The 18,534-nt window shown below is 34.3% G+C and overlaps 8 protein-coding genes and 5 pseudogenes across 13 annotated transcripts, besides 2 other annotated features; 6 read left to right on the forward strand and 7 right to left on the reverse strand.

Annotated features, from left to right (window-relative positions):
* Positions 1 to 15,759: part of a mobile genetic element that runs on past the window's edge.
* Positions 1 to 18,534: part of a mobile genetic element that runs on past both edges of the window.
* On the reverse strand, positions 1,063 to 1,849 carry TVAGG3_0912400 (annotated as a pseudogene). The gene has a single exon. A coding segment is annotated over exon 1 (787 nt).
* TVAGG3_0912410 (uncharacterized protein) lies at positions 2,069 to 2,416 on the forward strand (the record flags this gene model as incomplete). Its single annotated transcript, XM_051251858.1, has 1 exon — positions 2,069 to 2,416. A coding segment is annotated over one exon (348 nt), but the record flags the coding sequence as incomplete, so codon positions are not given.
* On the reverse strand, positions 2,544 to 3,315 carry TVAGG3_0912420 (annotated as a pseudogene). The gene has a single exon. A coding segment is annotated over exon 1 (772 nt).
* On the reverse strand, positions 3,966 to 4,904 carry TVAGG3_0912430 (organellar and viral DNA polymerase type B; the record flags this gene model as incomplete). The annotated part of the gene is made up of 1 exon (XM_051251859.1): positions 3,966 to 4,904. One exon carries the CDS (start codon positions 4,902 to 4,904, stop codon positions 3,966 to 3,968), a length of 939 nt encoding a protein of 312 aa, XP_051077433.1.
* On the reverse strand, positions 5,968 to 6,452 carry TVAGG3_0912440 (annotated as a pseudogene). Its single transcript has one exon. A coding segment is annotated over exon 1 (485 nt).
* On the reverse strand, positions 7,366 to 8,332 carry TVAGG3_0912450 (annotated as a pseudogene). The gene has a single exon. A coding segment is annotated over exon 1 (967 nt).
* On the reverse strand, positions 9,285 to 10,570 carry TVAGG3_0912460 (organellar and viral DNA polymerase type B; the record flags this gene model as incomplete). The annotated part of the gene is made up of 1 exon (XM_051251860.1): positions 9,285 to 10,570. A coding segment is annotated over one exon (1,286 nt), but the record flags the coding sequence as incomplete, so codon positions are not given.
* On the forward strand, positions 11,151 to 11,363 carry TVAGG3_0912470 (uncharacterized protein; the record flags this gene model as incomplete). The annotated part of the gene is made up of 1 exon (XM_051251861.1): positions 11,151 to 11,363. The coding sequence occupies one exon, from the start codon at positions 11,151 to 11,153 to the stop codon at positions 11,361 to 11,363; it is 213 nt and encodes a 70-aa protein (XP_051077435.1).
* On the forward strand, positions 14,604 to 14,967 carry TVAGG3_0912480 (protein of unknown function, DUF4107 family; the record flags this gene model as incomplete). Its single annotated transcript, XM_051251862.1, has 1 exon — positions 14,604 to 14,967. A coding segment is annotated over one exon (364 nt), but the record flags the coding sequence as incomplete, so codon positions are not given.
* Positions 15,275 to 15,595, forward strand: TVAGG3_0912490 (uncharacterized protein; the record flags this gene model as incomplete). Its single annotated transcript, XM_051251863.1, has 1 exon — positions 15,275 to 15,595. One exon carries the CDS (start codon positions 15,275 to 15,277, stop codon positions 15,593 to 15,595), a length of 321 nt encoding a protein of 106 aa, XP_051077437.1.
* TVAGG3_0912500 (uncharacterized protein) lies at positions 15,777 to 16,433 on the reverse strand (the record flags this gene model as incomplete). Its single annotated transcript, XM_051251864.1, has 1 exon — positions 15,777 to 16,433. One exon carries the CDS (start codon positions 16,431 to 16,433, stop codon positions 15,777 to 15,779), a length of 657 nt encoding a protein of 218 aa, XP_051077438.1.
* Positions 16,483 to 16,934, forward strand: TVAGG3_0912510 (uncharacterized protein; the record flags this gene model as incomplete). The annotated part of the gene is made up of 1 exon (XM_051251865.1): positions 16,483 to 16,934. A coding segment is annotated over one exon (452 nt), but the record flags the coding sequence as incomplete, so codon positions are not given.
* On the forward strand, positions 17,760 to 18,373 carry TVAGG3_0912520 (annotated as a pseudogene). The gene has a single exon. A coding segment is annotated over exon 1 (614 nt).

Here is an 18,534-nt window from a genome sequence, read left to right on the forward strand (position 1 = left end):
CTCTTGTCAGGAAGTCTTTCCAAAAATTCTGTTGCACAGTTTTGACCCCAAATGCTTTCACTCACTGAACCATCTTCACTGTCATAACAGATGTTAAAAGCTTTATGAAAGCCATCCGTACTACACTCAAAGTCAGCAAAGAAAACGTGCTCAGGTATGAATTTACATTTAGCTTTATTTACTTCTTTTGACTCTGCTTTCTTCTTCAGTTGTACACAATACTTTGGAGCATATGTCAAATCTTTAAATGGTGCAAGGTTCTGTTTATATAAGTCAGTCGTATATGTGAAAAGTTCTCCATAAGAAATAGGTTCGAAAATATTTGCACTCCCACAATGTTTTCATAACATCCCATAACGGTGTTGTTCTATCATAACGAACTACATATTTATCTTCTCTCTTTGTATATAATTTCATCTGTTTTCAATGTTCATTCCACCACACTCCTTCAAGATTTCTATATAGTTTCGAATGAAATATGTTGTCATTGGAAGTCTTTCATTTAGCATGTAGTGGTCTTCAACAAGAAGTAAGTCAATAGTTCTAACAGTTTCACATTCTTTTGGTATGTATCTCTTTATTTCATTATGTCTTGAGTCATTGAAGTAACCAATGGTAACATTAAATGCTATACCTGTTGCGTCAGAAATTTCTTGTACTTTACTTTGAGGAAAGTCTCTAACACGAATGACTTCTCTCATGTGGTCAATAGTTTCTTCATTTACTCCAGCCTGAATGCAAGCATAAACGAAACAATTGTCCTCTGTCATAAGTGTTGCAGTTCTTTTGTTCAGTTCATTGAAGATTTGGTAGCGTTCAAGATTTATAGGTAATGTGCAAAGATACTTCCAGAACTGACCGCTTCTCTTCTTATAAAACTTCTTTTCACCATTATCTTTCCAAAAGCTTTCTATAAGTGCTGGGTTTCCTGTTTGCTTAAGAGCTTCCAAAATGGCTTTCTGGTCATTTGTCAGTGTGCTTTCATCTCTATATGGTCTCTTTTTTGGTTTGCCTTTCTTTACATCTGACATCGTTAAGCCTTCATATTCTGTTAAATCATACATCTTTATTTCAGTAAGATTCTTTATGTTTGTCAAGAAGAAGTCATAGTGCATTTCAACAATACCTGCAGCATTTGCTTCTATCTCTGATATAAAGTTCTCCTTCAAGAGCTGATGTAGTAATGTTCCAATATTATTGAGGTTTAACGTAGAACATTCATACTTTCCACCAAGTTTATAACATACCATCCATCTCTGTTGGGAGTTTATTTTAATTTTCTCTAAGAGTCTCATGAAAACCTTACCGAAATGTTTGTGTAAGTAGTCTCTGTTTGGTTCATCTAAAGCTTCGATGTTAAAGTCAATGAGTCTATTGCCCGACTTCACATTTTCTTCCTATTCTCTTCATCTTTCTTTAACCATCTCTCACCTTCTTTGGTTTGTCGTCAATGGAACGAATGACATTATTAGCTTTGCGAACTTGTCTATAGCACTTTTAAACATCTCTCTTCTGTTGTTTCAGTGTGTCGTCTCTTCTCTTGTTTCACCAACGTTTGCATTTGTTATGTCAAACATTTCTCTTCTTACTTCATGAGGTATTGAACGTCTATGATATAAGTCAATAGCAACGTCATTTAAAGGAAATGCTCTTGCGTGGACTTCGTCCTCGCCGCGTTGCGGCTTTATGAACTCATGAATTCTATCATAAGTTATTTCACCATTGTAGTCTTTAATGAAGTCAGCGAGTGCCTTTTTGTTTGTTGTGTAATGCTTTGCAACATCTATATTAGCTTCTGTAAGAAGTTGTTTTATTTCCGAGTGTTTAACTTAGACAACTTCCGATACATCTTTAGTAGGAAATAAAAAAAAATATTTTTTTGAAAAAATTAGATTAGATTTTTTTAAGTTATTTTTCAAAATAATTTAATATTTTTATTTTAATGAAACACATGCAAGATTGCAAGTTCTTTTCATACAATGCTCTCGCTACTGCCATCAAGAATGAGTTCAATAATGCTTCAAATGTTAATGTTATCTTTAACAAGAAGTTTGTGAAAGAATCTAAGTTTGGTCAGTATGTCAGACCATTAGCTATTGTCATTGACCGCAAACGTTATACTTCACAAGAGTTAGCAGTAGTTTTGAAACAAAAGGGTTTCTTCGTGAATGTCAAAGATACTCATTATACTATTATAAAGAACTCCAACATTGACTTCTTCAGTATTGCTATGAATCTTTCCGAACAGAAAGAATATAAGAAGGGTGAAACAAATGTGAAATATTATTCTTCATCTCTGAAAACAATAACGAACAAAGATGTTATACAAAAGTTCTTACCAAAGGTTGAAGAAGCTTCTATTGACATTGACGAAGGAAGTGAAATGGTTGAAGAAATTGACCCTGACGTCATTTAAGCAAAAATATATTTTTGGTGAAGAGGTGAGATTTCACCTGTTTTTTCACCTCATTCTCTCTTCGTTAATGTTGTCGTGACTTCTTCGTTAATGTTGTCGTGACTTCTTCGTTAATGTTGTCGTGACTTCATTCTTCCTCTTTGAAGTTATCGAAATATTCTGTTATTTTTTCCTTCAGTAATGTTAAGTCTTCTTTGAATGTAAGTATTGTGCAACCTTTGATGTCATAGTGTGTTTGAGGAAGAGTATTTTTGACAATTTCTTTTATTTGCTCATTCGGTGTCATTGAAATCGGTAAGTTTTCACGATAGAACCAGTTTCTGTCAGATTTATATATTTTAGCAAGGTCGTAAAAGCTTTTGTTGTTTCTTCTGACTAAATGCAACATAACCATATCTCTGTCTTCTTCATTCTCCAACTCTTCAGTATATATCATATACTTATAACTCTTTTCCTTTCCTTTTGGTACTGAACGCGGTATTCTTTTCTGTATGCTTTTGTCTTTGGATTCAATGACTTCATCTTTTGCATGAAGTTTCTTTTCCATATCTTCACGTTCTTGTCTGTGAAGTTCGTCAAGAAGTTTGTAAATATTCCAAGCATAACGTGGTGAAGCCCACATTGCAACTGCATTTACTAAAAGTCTATGAACATAATATCCTCTCAAACCGTTTGGCAATTTTTCACGGTTTTCATAGAGTTTTGGCGACTGGGATTTTTTACCTACTCGCTGTTCTTCACTGTTTTCAGAAAAAAGTACGTCTCGCTGTGCTTCACTTAATAGTTCTATGGTGCTTTGGTTCCTAAACCAGTCTTTAGGAAGCTTAGTATCTGGAGCAAAACAAGCCGTCAAAATACTTTGCATTTGGTACATGTCGTCTTTGACCGAACGAATGAGTCTCAATTGTTTGTTATACTGTATGTATTCGTATTCTTCATTTATAGCTTCATGGACTATAACTGTTGTTGTGTTCTCTGATGTTGTCATTACTGTCTTTACATACAAAATAAAAAAATAAATAAAAATAAAACTAACTTTATTTTTTCTATCTTAAGGAAATTCATGATTTTCGTACGGAATTCAGCAAAAATAATGTTTAGGGTAGAAGGTTAGATCTAACATGTTTTCTAACCTGTTTTCTACCCTCTTGAATTTTCATGATTTCTTCGTACATGTTTTGTCAAGACTTCTTCGTACATGTTTTGTCAAACATGAACGTATATGTTTTGTCAAGACTTCTTCATCGTAATGAACGTATATGTTTTGTCAAGACTTCTTCATCGTAATGAGCGTAAATCAGACAAAAATAATGTTTAGGGTAGAAGGTTAGATCTAACCTCTTTTCTAACCTCTTTTCTACCCCAGTTATTTTATAAGCGTTTCACATGGTAAACGTTATTTTTGGAATTTTGTGAAAACTCAACGGTTTGACACAAGCCCTAAAAATTATTTTACTCAGAATTTTGTTGCTGAATTCAGCAAAAATAATGTTTAGGGTAGAAGGTTAGATCTAACCTCTTTTCTAACCTCTTTTCTACCCCAGTTATTTTATAAGCGTTTCACATGGTAAACGTTATGAATTCGTGAGACTCTAAACAGTTTCGTAGCTTCTATTTCTTCTTTTAGTACATCGAATGTTTTAACAATGCCGAAAGTTTCTTTATACTTCTTCTTGACGTCAGATAGAAGGAAATCTTCTGCTGTTGGATAGTTTTTGTTCAGAAATTCTAACATGTCCATTTTATTTTCTGCTGGTTTTTCTGCTTCTTTCTTTAAGTCTGCATAGTCGTTTCTCATACGTTCTATCTCTTTGACGGAGTAGTTATATCTCCTCATTGCTGCTTTACATTTAGAACATTGCGGGTTCATTTTTGCGTTATATTCTGAAACCTTACCAGCTAAAACAACTAAGGCGTCAATGGTTTTCTTTAACTCAAACATAGCGGGTCTTATCTGTTCATTCCATACCTTGCCTCTTCTATCTTTATCTCTTATCTGCCATACACATTCAGCAACTAACGAAACAAAGTTGTCGTAGGTCTTAAATTCTTCAGATTTATATATGTCAGAAACATTCTTATATACCATGTCGCAATCTTTGTCCATAACTTTATGGTTGCAATGAAAACCAAGGAATTCATAATTTACCTTTCGTATGAACTTCTTTATTTCTACTGAGTCAGTTGGTTTCACTTCTATTTCGTCGAATTCAGGAATAGTGAGTTTTTGTTGTTGGATTTCAGGTAGTTTAGGCAAATGGTCAATAATGTCCTGCATTTCATAAAGATACTGTTCATTTGTTTCATCTTTCGCACTACAGTCTAAATTACTTGTTAAAAGTTCTTGCTTTATCTTCTGGATTTCTGTTTCAAAAGTATATGAAGAAGGAATGAAGCTTTTCATCTCTACTAACATAGATGTTGGATTCATGACTAAAGAGTTTGGTGCTGTTGTTTGAATTGTTGTTGTGCCGATTGTTGAAATCATATCTTTTATACAAAATAAAAAAAATAAAAAAATAAAACTAACTTTATTTTTTATTTCGGGAAAATTCATGAAAATTCAAGAGGTTAGAAAAGAGGGTAGAAAACAGGTTAGATCTAACCTTCTACCCTAAATTATATTTTTGGGTCCTTTACACTCATTACGAAGAAGTCTTGACAAAACATTTACGAAGAAGTCATGAAAATTCAAGAGGTTAGAAAAGAGGGTAGAAAACAGGTTAGATCTAACCTTCTACCCTAAATTATATTTTTGGGTCCTTTACACTCATTACGAAGAAGTCTTGACAAAACATTTACGAAGAAGTCATGAAAATTCAAGAGGTTAGAAAAGAGGGTAGAAAACAGGTTAGATCTAACCTTCTACCCTAAATTATATTTTTGGGTCCTTTACACTCATTACGAAGAAGTCTTGACAAAACATTTACGAAGAAGTCATGAAAATTCAAGAGGTTAGAAAAGAGGGTAGAAAACAGGTTAGATCTAACCTTCTACCCTAAATTATATTTTTGGGTCCTTTACACTCATTACGAAGAAGTCTTGACAAAACATTTACGAAGAAGTCATGAAAATTCAAGAGGTTAGAAAAGAGGGTAGAAAACAGGTTAGATCTAACCTTCTACCCTAAATTATATTTTTGGGTCCTTTACACTCATTACGAAGAAATCTTGACAAAACATTTACGAAGAAGTCATGAAAATTCAAGAGGTTAGAAAAGAGGGTAGAAAACAGGTTAGATCTAACCTTCTACCCTAAATTATATTTTTGGGTCCTTTACACTCATTACGAAGAAGTCTTGACAAAACATTTACGAAGAAGTCATGGAAATTCAAGAGGTTAGAAAAGAGGGTAGAAAACAGGTTAGATCTAACCTTCTACCCTAAACATTATTTTTGTCTGATTTACGCTCATTACGAAGAAATCTTGACAAAACATTTACGAAGAAATCATGAAAATTCAAGAGGTGAAAAAACAGGTGAAAAAACAGGTGAAATCTCACCTCTTCACCTATAATATATTTTTGTCTGATTTACATCCAACGAAAAAGTTTAGAAGAATTTTCTTATTCTTTCTGGCATGTTTTTATCTTTCCAGTACTCCCGCTCTAATGGTCCCAGATGTGTTGGCTTTGACTCTCTCAAGTTCTTAGATGGTATAACATCTTCAACACCTCCTTCATATCTTACTTTATAAGTGTCATCGTTTATGTTGTAGCCAAGTATTTCAATAACCACTCCTCGCTTTGCTTCGTCAATGGTTTCAGCAAGTTTGCCATTACTACTTTCAACTAATTTATGACGAGGGTAAAATGCTATGGAGTCGTCAGCAGCTTTTATAAGATATCCATTACCTTGCGTAGAGTCTACGATATAATAATTTCGACTTAACCTTAAACGTTTCTTTGTCAACGGTTTGTCGTCAAGAACTACACGAACTTTTGTACCAGGAATGAGGTAAATTGTGTTGAATTTCTGATATTTTGTGTTTGGCTTCGTTTCTTTTGTATATACTTTTCTTCTTGTTGTTGTGTCATTGAATTTGGTGTATGGCCTGTTGTAGAATGTGTTGAGGAATTATAAACTTCGAGGAAATGTTTCATTGTTTCTTCGGTAAAGTCTCGCTCTTGATTTAAATCTCTGAGCGTTCTTATGAAGCGGTTTATGATGCCGAGTATGTTATGGTTATGGTCTTCAGTAGTGTAGTGAGTTATGTTATGCTTAATGAGAAATTCTGTGATTTCGTTGCTGAGGTATGCACTGTCTTGGTCTGATGTTAAAGTACTTGGGTATGTTCTGCTACAAACTTTTGTAAAACTCTTAACACTTCACGAGTTCCTTTATTTCATTGGATATGCATATGCTTTACGAGTGTTAACATTTATGAAGATGAGGAATGGTTTATGTCCTCCTTTTCTGCTTTGAATGAGAGTGTCAAATTGGTATGCGTCAGGAGTGTTGGAGTAAATTGGTAAAAAGTAGTCGTAAGGGTTTATTTTTGTTTGATGTACAACATTTTTGTCAAAGAACCTTTTCACTTCAGCTCTGTTAGTAAATCCCCGAACTCTTTGCAGCTTCATTGAACTTCTTAAATGACCTCCATGGATGTTGTTCGAATACTTCTTTCAAGCTCATTTATGTAAAGTTAAAGATTTTAACCAACTCGTATCCAAGCGTGCATTGTTATATAAGGAGGCATATAATCTTTTCCATTACCTGCTGGGTCTGTAATACCAGCTACAACATGTGTATGATTTCCTGCAGTTCCACAGAAAATACCTGTGCTAACATCTTTGGGGTCAGTTGTGATATCATATCTATGCATTCCCTGTCTATCCGAACCCGCTGCAAGATTTGTATAACCTCTTTTTGTTATTGAATGTGAATGGTTTCCTTCCACAGATGTTCTTCCACTGAACCTATGCATATGTGAAGGAAGGTTTTCAATACCTATTTTCTTTGAACCTCCCATCTTCATTGACTGCGTATTAGTGTAGAATGGAAAACTGTCAACTATTTCATACCATCTACCACCAAATAAAGTGTTTGGATTTATTGGATTCATAGACGTATAAACAGCTCCTATAGGATATATTAAATCATATATGCTCATAACTCTATAAACATATTCTAAAGAACTTATGTCATTAAATACCATTTGGAATGTATCTCCCGGATGAAATGTTGCATTTGTTCCACTTTTATAATGTAATGTTAGTTCAATAGAATTATCCAAGAAAAATTCAAAAGTATCTGGTTGAAGACCTCTAACAAATTCAAATGGAGTTGCTGGTTCACCATTTATAATTTCTGTTGTAAATGTCATTGTATCTGGTTTCGAAAATTTCTTTGTTAGTTCTGCATCCACATAAGTTTTGTCGGCTTTACTGTCTAACATTGCTGGTAGTTCATGTGCTTCAAAGTTTCTGGCATGACTTCGTATTCATGCAACTTTGTCTATTTAAAGTTTAAGAGTATCTTTTACGCTTGTACTTGGATTTTCTAATGGTGCACTTGAACCCAAATCATAGTTCAATATTATGTCGTCTGCTCTAACAGTAGTGAAGGATTTATGTGTATGGTTCTTGTCAGCTTTCTTATCATATAAATCTTGAGCAGTGAATTTAACATTATTTTCATCCTCCATGACATAAACATTTCTACATCTAATGTATTTCATCGTCGTTATGTTTTCCTCCGATGTTAAACCTTGTGGAAAGTTAGGAGGTTTCCAATATAATGCATCCGCGTGCGGCGGGGCTCCGCCCTCCCCACCAGTTCCTTCAACCGTTCCTTCAATACTTTCTATACCAACAGTTGTGAAGAAATCATGTGTATGGTTCTTATCTGCTTTCTTATCTAACATTGCTGGTAGTTCATGTGTTTCAAAGTTTCTGACATGACCTTCGATATTCATACATTTACTATTTAAGGAGTTTAGTGTATCTTTTACGCTTGTACTTGGATTCTCTAAAGGTGCACTTGAACCAAGGTCAAAGTTCAATATTATGTCGTCTGCTCTAACAGTAGTGAAGGATTTATGTGTATGGTTCTTGTCGGCTTTACTGTCTAAAGAAGTTTGAAGTTCATTTATATCGGAGATGTTGTGTTTATGAGATTTCAAAACTTTGTTCGTTGCGTCAAGTTCATCTTTGTCAGCTTTACTTTTAATAGCATCTTCAAACGTTATTTTTGACTTAACTCTCAAAGTAAATCTTGGTTCAACTAATACACCTTTAACAGAGAAAGTAGAGGCATAAATTTCACCGGTATAACCAAATGCTTCTGGTGCTTTAGCTACATCATACTGTACAGTACAGCTTATGTCATAACCTTTAGCACGAATGTATTTATATCTTCTTTCATTAACATTTTTTGTCTTCGCTTCATCACTTCGTGTTAAATATCCATGGTAGTCCGTTATAATCTGTTCGTCTGAAGTTATATAATGAACGTGGTTTTTATCTGCTTTTTCGGCTAATTTCTCATTAACATCATTCACTTCTAATTCAACTCTTCCGCCAGAACTCTTATTATCATTAATCTTTTTCATTAATTCGGTAATTACGTCATAAAGACTATATTCTGTTTTCGGTTTTGTAAATAATGAGTCAAAATTTCTTTTCATCATTACATCGCTGACATTAATGATATCACCAATTCCTTTTTCATTTATTCTCTTCATTAGTTCTGCAATAATGACGAATATATAATCTGTTAATTTATTCTCTTCATCGAGGGTTATAGAATGTTTTGAAATTGAATCATTAACTCCTCTAAATAAATCAATAACTTCAGGATACACGTTTTTAATGTCTTGAATAACCCGACCAGTATCCTGTTGTTCATGTTCTTCGTTCCCGTCGTTACGTGGTTTTATATCTCTAACCATCATCAACGCAGCCATAACCGGAGGGTTTGTTGCTACCTGTTCGAAAATCCGTCCGTTATGTATGGTATATCTAAATAATTTCTTTGTGTTTGTTAAAACATTTGAAACAAGTCTTTTAAAACCATCTACAAAATTTCCTGTTTCACCTAATGTTCTTGCAGCATTTACAAGCTCACCCATTCCCGCTTTTGACCCCAAAAACGTCCATATTGCATTTATTTCACTCTGTATAGTTGTCCATTCAGCGAAACTAACACCCGCATTCGCTAAGCTGAAAATGAAATTCAGTGGATCGAACTTAATTCCACCTTCTTTTTCAATTTCAACGAACTCACTAACATGAGATTTTAAATATTCTTTCGTTAAAATTGTTTTCCCCGATGTTATGTCATTAACGAAACTATCACCGTCAAAAGTTAACGAATTCAATTTCGTCGTTGATGCTTTTATTTCATACACCGCTTTATCGATAGTTTTTGGCTCACCTTCTTTAGAAGCATATGAAACATTAATGAATGAATTATATGTATTCGTGAATGAGTTAAAATCAATGATTTTCATTAATGACGCCTTTAATGATTCATTAACTGTTGAATCCCTTAAAGTAATTAATGAACTGTCATGGGCTTCGCCCTGGTCGCTTCGGTCTGAAAGACCTTCAGGACTCAAAGAGTCCGTTTGCGACTTTATGAAAGGTACACTGCAAACCGTCGAGTTTGGATCAAATGCTGTAGTTGGTGCAGGAATATTAATGATATAAGTCATTAAATCATTAAGTGACGTAAATAATGTTGTCGTTTTTGATTTAATTTCTTTAGCATCTGTTATATATGGTAATTTTATTTCTGTAGTTTCTGAATTAAAGATATTCGCTAAAATGTTTTGTAAACTGTTTTGAACAGCAGTATAAACCGTTGAATCCGGAACTCTTACGATTTCACCGTCCTTAATAAAAGGCATTGCACATGGTGTAGTGCTTGGGTCAAATCTTTCGGGATTATAATTCAACATATATTCTAATGCTTCATATACAGACTTATATACTGTTGTGTCGTTCTTCATGACAACTTCACCATTTACAATGAATGGCATTGTACATGGAGTTAAAATAGGGTCAAACTTTTCATAGTCCTTCCATGTTATGTATTTCTCGGTATTTCCATCACTGATAACAATATATTTGTCAGTAAGTGTGAGAGAGTATTGACCAAAATATAAACGTTTAGCTCTGTCAGCTTCATACGCATATGCAGCTATACTCATATTTTAATGAGAATAAAATGTTGTTCTATTTGCAAAGTACAGACCCAAACGAATACGGGACAGTAAAGCTACAAACAAACTTAGGTCTACAGAATGAGCCACTTGCATTCAGAATGGTTGACTTCAATACTATCGCTTCATTCGTTATAACAGATGAAACAGATTTCATGGAGCTTGAAATAGATGGAAAGAAGCACGAAATAAGATTTCACAATAATGTAGAATATAAGATGGAAACATTAGCTGGAGTGTTAAATGCTCTCATAAATACTACAATAAACAAGGAGAACGAAGAAAACTTAATGAATGTTAAACTTATTGCAGGAGTTTTGAAGTTCAGTTATGCGAAGGAGTTTAAGATAACACGAATGAGTCATAGAGTTCAATTGCTTCTGGGAGCATACCATATGACATTTCCTTTGAAAAGTGTTGACAAAACGATTGAGATGAAATCTGTTCCATACGTATGTTATGGTAATTGTTTATACATTGAGTCAAAAATAGCTAATGTCACAGGTATTTCAGGAGTTAATAGTAAAGGTTCAGTAGAATATAATCTTTCTGTTATGCAGTCAATTCAATGTTCATTCCAAACGTTCCTGTCATAGCAACTCATTTAGGTAAATGGGTTCGCATTAGTCCTCATAATTTGAAAGACATGCAATTCAGACTTGTTGACTTTCAAGGAGAGCCTGTAGAACTGAAGGCACCAGTGCGAATGACTGTTGAAGTTGACTTTTTAGAAAATATTAAATGCAACAGCTTACAAGAGAACTCAGAGCTAAAAATATAAAGTATGAATGTTATGTATTAGGTCATGAACTTTGGTTGTTGCTGTTTGATGAAACAAATGAGTTAGTTATGTCAGTCAAGAGAACAGAAAAAGGCGTCAAAGGCGCCGAGCGCAAAGCGCTATATTGTGTTAGTGAAAACTGCACCAAGTCAATAAGATTAGGTTTGCATTATGAAGATGAGTTCGATACTGTTGAAGAAGTTTTGGATAGATATTACAAATTGCTTTAATTTACTAAAACATATTTCAAACAAAGCTTATATTCTGTTGAAAGTTTTGTATACTCGTTCGAATATTTATACTTAAACTCAACTCCTGTAGTTCCTGGTGTTTCAATGATGCGGATGTTACCTATTTTCATGAATGGTGGCGTTTGACCACAGCATTCGATTTCAGGGTCGAGATAGTCAATGACACATTGTTTCCCTGTTATTCGTGAGATAACATTTTCAAGGTCCTCCTTTGTTAGAATTATTTGGTTCTTGCTTATAAGATTTGTCAAAAGCTTCTTATCGTCTTTGAGTAAAATTGTTTGGTATAACTGAAGAAGGTAATGGTCTACGTTATCTGAAGGATTTGTTTGAACATTTGTGTAAGGGTTGTCGTTGGCTTCTCTTGAAAGAATTTGGTCCAGTGGTGGATACTCTAACTTAACATCTGATGTAGCGTTAGCGTTTGAAGCTGTGTTTAAATTCACGGATTTCAGCTCTGGTTCTTTTTCTTTCAAACACTCTGAACTATAGTTCTTTATGACAATATTGTTTGTCGTTCGTGAGTCAACATTTGATGTTGGTTCAATTGGAACATTAACGGCACCAGCTAAGATGGATTTGCTTCTCATTTCATATAGAATAAAAACCTTTTATATGTATGAAATGAACAATATACTCGACAAGGGTTTGAATGTAAAGCTAACGAATGAAAATATTGTTGAATTCACTGAGACAGGTGTGTATAAAGATGTAGAACTACTGAACAAAAGAGCTAAGGGAAGAAGCAGGAACATGAACAAAGGGTGGAAGCCTATAAAAATTTATGTCAATGATGGCTCAGGAGGTTCAAACATAAAGTATGCAGAAAGTTATAGAGTTTATGCTCTCAAAGGTGAAAAGCCTTCATTTAAGAACAGCTATTCTAACGCATATCCTCAAAAGCTAACGGATGGGGAAGTGGATGATATGAATGACAGCAAAAATATTAACAGAAATGGCGACAGAGATGCATGGAATTTGTTTACCATCAGTCAATTGAAGGTTAAACTTTAAAACAATGTTGGTCGTTCCCATGGAATATTTTTGACTTTAATGGTATTAGTCATGATATGAATCTCAAGGTATGAACGAGGAGAGATGAGAGACTTATATGCTTCCCAAATTTCTTCAAAAGGTAATGTTATACCTGACTGTTTCCAAATGAGTTCAATATCATAACGTGAGAAACCTTGAAAGATAACGAAGTCAGTTATGAGACGTTTTATGTTTAAAGCAAAACGCCATGTTTGCATAAGTATTGCTACAGTTAATGGTAATGTCTGACTTTAGTTATGATGTTAGCTAATGGTGAGTCAGGCTTTGACACTAAACCTTTTCCGGCGAAGTCGTCGCAAACGAGCAGAGTTTGAAGGATACTTTTTGAAGGGGTATTTTGAAAGTTTTGACAGAATGTAGTTTGTAAGTCGTTTCATATCGTAAACTCCTGAGTATTGACGTAAGTGGTGTTTGTCAATAATTCTTTCCATCTCTTCTGAAGTCTTTTGCATTCCTGACTGTATAAATTCAACGATGGCATAATATTTCCTCTTACGTCGAATGTAACGTTGAAGAAATTCAATGAGTTCGCTATCTGGAACTTTAACGACAGAGGCTTGAACTTTTGACATAAATGTTTTCGCTGTTGAGTCCATAGAGTCTGAAGTTGCTGATATAATGATTTGGTCATAATAGAGTCATTTCCTAAACGCTCTGTTATGAGTATATGACGAATGAGGTTAAATGTCTTACCTGAACCCATCTTTCCACAATAGAAATAACACACCATTTGAACAGAACTCATAGTCCTTACTGAAAGGAAGAATGAGAGAAGAGTTAAGTTTGTCTGTAGTTTCATTCATGTCTTCATCTACGTCATGTATTAAATGCTTCATTTTATCTCCATTAAAAATGCAAGTCAGAAATATTCAGAACATAGCACCGAGTCTAACTGACAAGAGTATAAAGATATACTATGAACACGTTATGATGAAACCTACCAAAATTCAAGAAAGTCAGTATACTTATGAATATCCAAGACACTGGGTAGAGTATGTAGGAGGTGAGAAAGCTATTGAAATAAGACAAGTTAGAAGTATTCCAGCAGGAAGAACAATATTATTGAAGAACTTTAATGTTTTGAGGTATAATGATGAAACAAAGAAGCAAGATAGTTTTCCTGTTGCTGTGTATGTGAACCTAGACACAGGAGATGACATGAAAGTTTTTAACACAAAGCTTCAAACGGTAGTGAGAGAACAACTGACTGCGGAAGGGCATCCATTACCTTCAGAAGTTACCATAGCATATAATTTTGAAACAAATGCAATAGATTTTAAAGTCGTCTCTGCAAAGAATGTCAGGTTTTACATTTAATGAAAGCAGATGTATATTCGAATGAAAACTTCAAAGCTATTGCATGGTTAGATAATGACGATTGCTTTAAGAAAATATTTAAATTCAGTGACTCAACGATGTCAATAGATGACCTTCGTGGAATGTTACCATCGACGTTTACAGTTGAAGGTTCAGCAGGATTGCTTACAAGATTGTCAATTGGTGGCATTTGGTCTCGTGAGAACATTGTTATAAAATCCAGTATAAGTGAATTTGCTGAAGAATCTATATTATGTCTTTCAAACTACATGTATTCGCCACCGAAGCATTATAGTATAACAAACTTTGTCAGTAAGTTTAACATAAGACTTGTCGAACCTTCTTCAATGAAAGATTTGTGCTACCTAAAGATGGAAAGGATGGACTCATTATTGAGATGATTTTAATAGCATATTAAATGAGCTTGTTCTTGAAGGTCATTCATGATGAAATAACTGTTGTAGAAGATGTTAGCAATTGTTCAGACATTTTGAAGCGAATCGATGAGATAAGAAAGAAGTTTATGAATGAGAATGTTTATGTTTCATTGACTTTCTCCAGTAACGAGAACTTTTATGAGATAATATTGAAGAGAGATGATTTTAATATGGTGTAAATGGTAGCTTGGGCAGCTTTAGGCGCAATGGGAACAAAAGCATTAGCATTTGGAGCAAAAGCACTTGGAGCTTATGACGCAGTAAATAAAATGAGTGGAGGAAGGGTTTCGAAGACATTAGATGCAAATAAAGGGAAGATTGGAGGCTGGGTTGCAAAGAAGTTAAGATTAAATAAAATAGGGCTCATAAATAAAGCATCCAATTTGGTTGCGACTGAGTCAGAAAATGCTTTAGGAAAGGACGATGAGTTTGCAAAACATGCAAAAGACTTTAATGACCAGATGAAAGGTGAAACAATGCATTTAAATAGAGTCGATGGAACTAAAGAAAATGTTTCTTCTCCACCAGTAGTTCTTCCGTATGGTCCCTATGGAATGTATGGAAACCCTTACGAAAGACCATTTGACCCATTGACTGGTGGAAGTAACTGGTATCATTACGGACGAAGAAGAAAGACAGTCAAGTTGGAGACAGACGTGAAGAAAGCAACTAAAAAGAAACCAAGGAAGAGAGTTATAAAGTAATGAATTCACAAGGTTAGAAATGAGGGTAGAAATGAGGTTAGATCTACCCTTCTACCCTAAATTTATTTTTGCGCTATGTTTTCATACGTGTGAGGGTGGTGATATCATTAATTTTTAAGTTTATTTTTTATTTTATTTGGATGTAAATGACGAAAACTATTGAGATAACAAACTACAACGGTCATGAGTTCAAGAATTTGTTCTTCGTTCCTCGTGAAAATACATTCTATCAGATACGAGGGAGAAAGGGTAAAGTTAGTTTGAGCGTTTATGAAGGAATGAAGAATGGAAAGTTTATACAAGCATACGATACAAACGGTAAACGTGTTTCATTAGCTTTGTCAAAACTTACTAACATTTATTTTGACAGTGACTTTGACCTATATGAAGAAGAAAGTGAGTCAGAAGATTATGAGCTGTTATGTGAAGCACAGCAATGGGAGGAGTTGCAATACTTTTGTAAGTGAGAACGTTTATTTTTACATTAATGAAGTCGTTAGTGGTTGGCGGTTTGTAAATATTTAAGGTTAAGTTAGTGTTGTCGTTTGTGTTGTAAAATATACGTTAACGGTTTTGTAAAGTGTCAAATTCACAAGTATTGGGTAAAGTGAAACGCAGTGCCTCCATACACGACTTATGTATACTAACTCAAATACCACCAATTGACAATCTTGTAAGCAATCCTGCTGAACCTTCAACTGTAAACGTCGATGGTAACATTCCACGAAGGTCATCTATTGACATCTTTGAGTCACAGAATTTAAAGATTTTCTTAAAGCAATCGTCATTATCTAACCATGCAATAGCTTTGAAGTTTTCATTCGAATATACATCTGCTTCATTAAATGTAAAACCTGACTTCTTTGCAGAGATGACTTTAAAATCTATTGAGTTTGTTTCAAAATTATATGCTATGGTAACTTCTGAAGGTAATGGATGTCCTTCCGCAGTCAGTTGTTCTCTCACTACCGTTTGAAGCTTTGTATTAAAAACTTTCATGTCATCTCCTGTATCTAAGTTCACATACACAGCAACAGGAAAACTATCTTGCTTCTTTGTTTCATCATTATACCTCAAAACATTAAAGTTCTTCAATAATATTGTTCTTCCTGCTGGAATACTTCTAACTTGTCTTATTTCAATAGCTTTCTCACCTCCTACATACTCTACCCAGTGTCTTGGATATTCATAAGTATACTGACTTTCTTGAATTTTGGTAGGTTTCATCATAACGTGTTCATAGTATATCTTTATACTCTTGTCAGTTAGACTCGGTGCTATGTTCTGAATATTTCTGACTTGCATTTTTAATGGAAATAAAATGAAGCATTTAATACATGACGTAGATGAAGACATGAATGAAACTACAGACAAACTTAACTCTTCTCTCATTCTTCCTTTCAGCAAGGACTATGAGTTCTGTTCAAATGGTGTGTATTTCTATTGTGGAAAGATGGGTTCAGGTAAGACATTTAACCTCATTCGTCATATACTCATAACAGAGCGTTTAGGAAATGACTCATATTATGACCAAATCATTATATCAGCAACTTCAGACTCTATGGACTCAACAGCGAAAACATTTATGTCAAAAGTTCAAGCATCTGTCGTTAAAGTTCCAGACAGTGAACTCATTGAATTTCTTCAACGTTACATTCGACGTAAGAGAAAATATTATGCTATTGTAGAGTTCATACAGTCAGGAATGCAAAAGACTTCAGAAGAGATGGAAAGAATTATTGACAAACACCACTTACGTCAATACTCAGGAGTTTACGATATGAAACGACTTACAAACTACATTCTGTCAAAACTTTCAAAATACCCCTTCAAAAAATATCCTTCAAATACTTTGTTAGTTTGCGACGACTTCGCCGGAAAAGGTTTAGTGTCAAAACCAGACTCACCATTAGCTAACATCATAACTAAAGTCAGACATTACCACTTAACTGTAGCAATACTTATGCAAACATGGCGTTTCCTTGCTTTAAACATAAAACGTCTCATAACTGACTTCGTTATCTTTCAAGGTTTCTCACGCTATTGACATTGAACTCATTTGGAAACAGTCAGGTATAACATTACCTTTTGAAGAAATTTGGGAAGCATATAAGTCTCTCATCTCTCCTCGTTCATACCTTGAGATTCATATCATGACTAATACCATTAAAGTCAAAATATTCCATGGGAACGACCAACATTGTTTAAAGTTTAACCTTCAATTGACTGATGGTAAACAAATTCCATGCATCTCTGTCGCCATTTCTGTTAATATTTTTGCTGTCATTCATATCATCCACTTCCCCATCCGTTAGCTTTTGAGGATATGCGTTAGAATAGCTGTTCTTAAATGAAGGCTTTTCACCTTTGAGAGCATAAACTCTATAACTTTCTGCATACTTTATGTTTGAACCTCCTGAGCCATCATTGACATAAATTTTTATAGGCTTCCACCCTTTGTTCATGTTCCTGCTTCTTCCCTTAGCTCTTTTGTTCAGTAGTTCTACATCTTTATACACAGCACCTGTCTCAGTGAATTCAACAATATTTTCATTCGTTAGCTTTACATTCAAACCCTTGTCGAGTATATTGTTCATTTCATACATATAAAAGGTTTTTATTCTATATGAAATGAGAAGCAAATCCATCTTAGCTGGTGCCGTTAATGTTCCAATTGAACCAACATCAAATGTTGACTCACGAACGACAAACAATATTGTCATAAAGAACTATAGTTCAGAGTGTTTGAAAGAAAAAGAACCAGAACTGAAATCCGTGAATTTAAACTCAGCTTCAAACGCTAACGCTACATCAGATGTTAAGTTAGAGTATCCACCACTGGACCAAATTCTTTCAAGAGAAGCCAACGACAACCCTTACACAAATGTTCAAACAAATCCTTCAGATAACGTAGACCATTACCTTCTTCAGTTATACCAAACAATTTTACTCAAAGACGATAGAAGCTTTTGACAAATCTTATAAGCAAGAACCAAATAATTCTAACAAAGGAGGACCTTGAAAATGTTATCTCACGAATAACAGGAAAGCAATGTGTCATTGACTATCTCGACCCTGAAATCGAATGCTGTGGTCAAACTCCACTATTCATGAAAATAGGTAACATCCGCATCATTGAAACACCAGGAACTACAGGAGTTGAGTTTAAGTATAAATATTCGAACGAGTATACAAAACTTTCAACAGAATATAAACTTTGCTTGAAATATGTTTTAGTAAATTAAAGCAATTTGTAATATCTGTCCAAAACTTCTTCAACAGTATCGAACTCATCTTCATAATGCAAACCTAATCTTATTGACTTGGTGCAGTTTTCACTAACACAATATTTTTCTGTTCTCTTGACTGACATAACTAACTCATTTGTTTTCATCAAACAGCAACA

This window comes from Trichomonas vaginalis, chromosome I, assembly GCF_026262505.1.
Source record: "Trichomonas vaginalis G3 chromosome I, whole genome shotgun sequence".
NCBI lineage: Eukaryota > Parabasalia > Trichomonadida > Trichomonadidae > Trichomonas > Trichomonas vaginalis.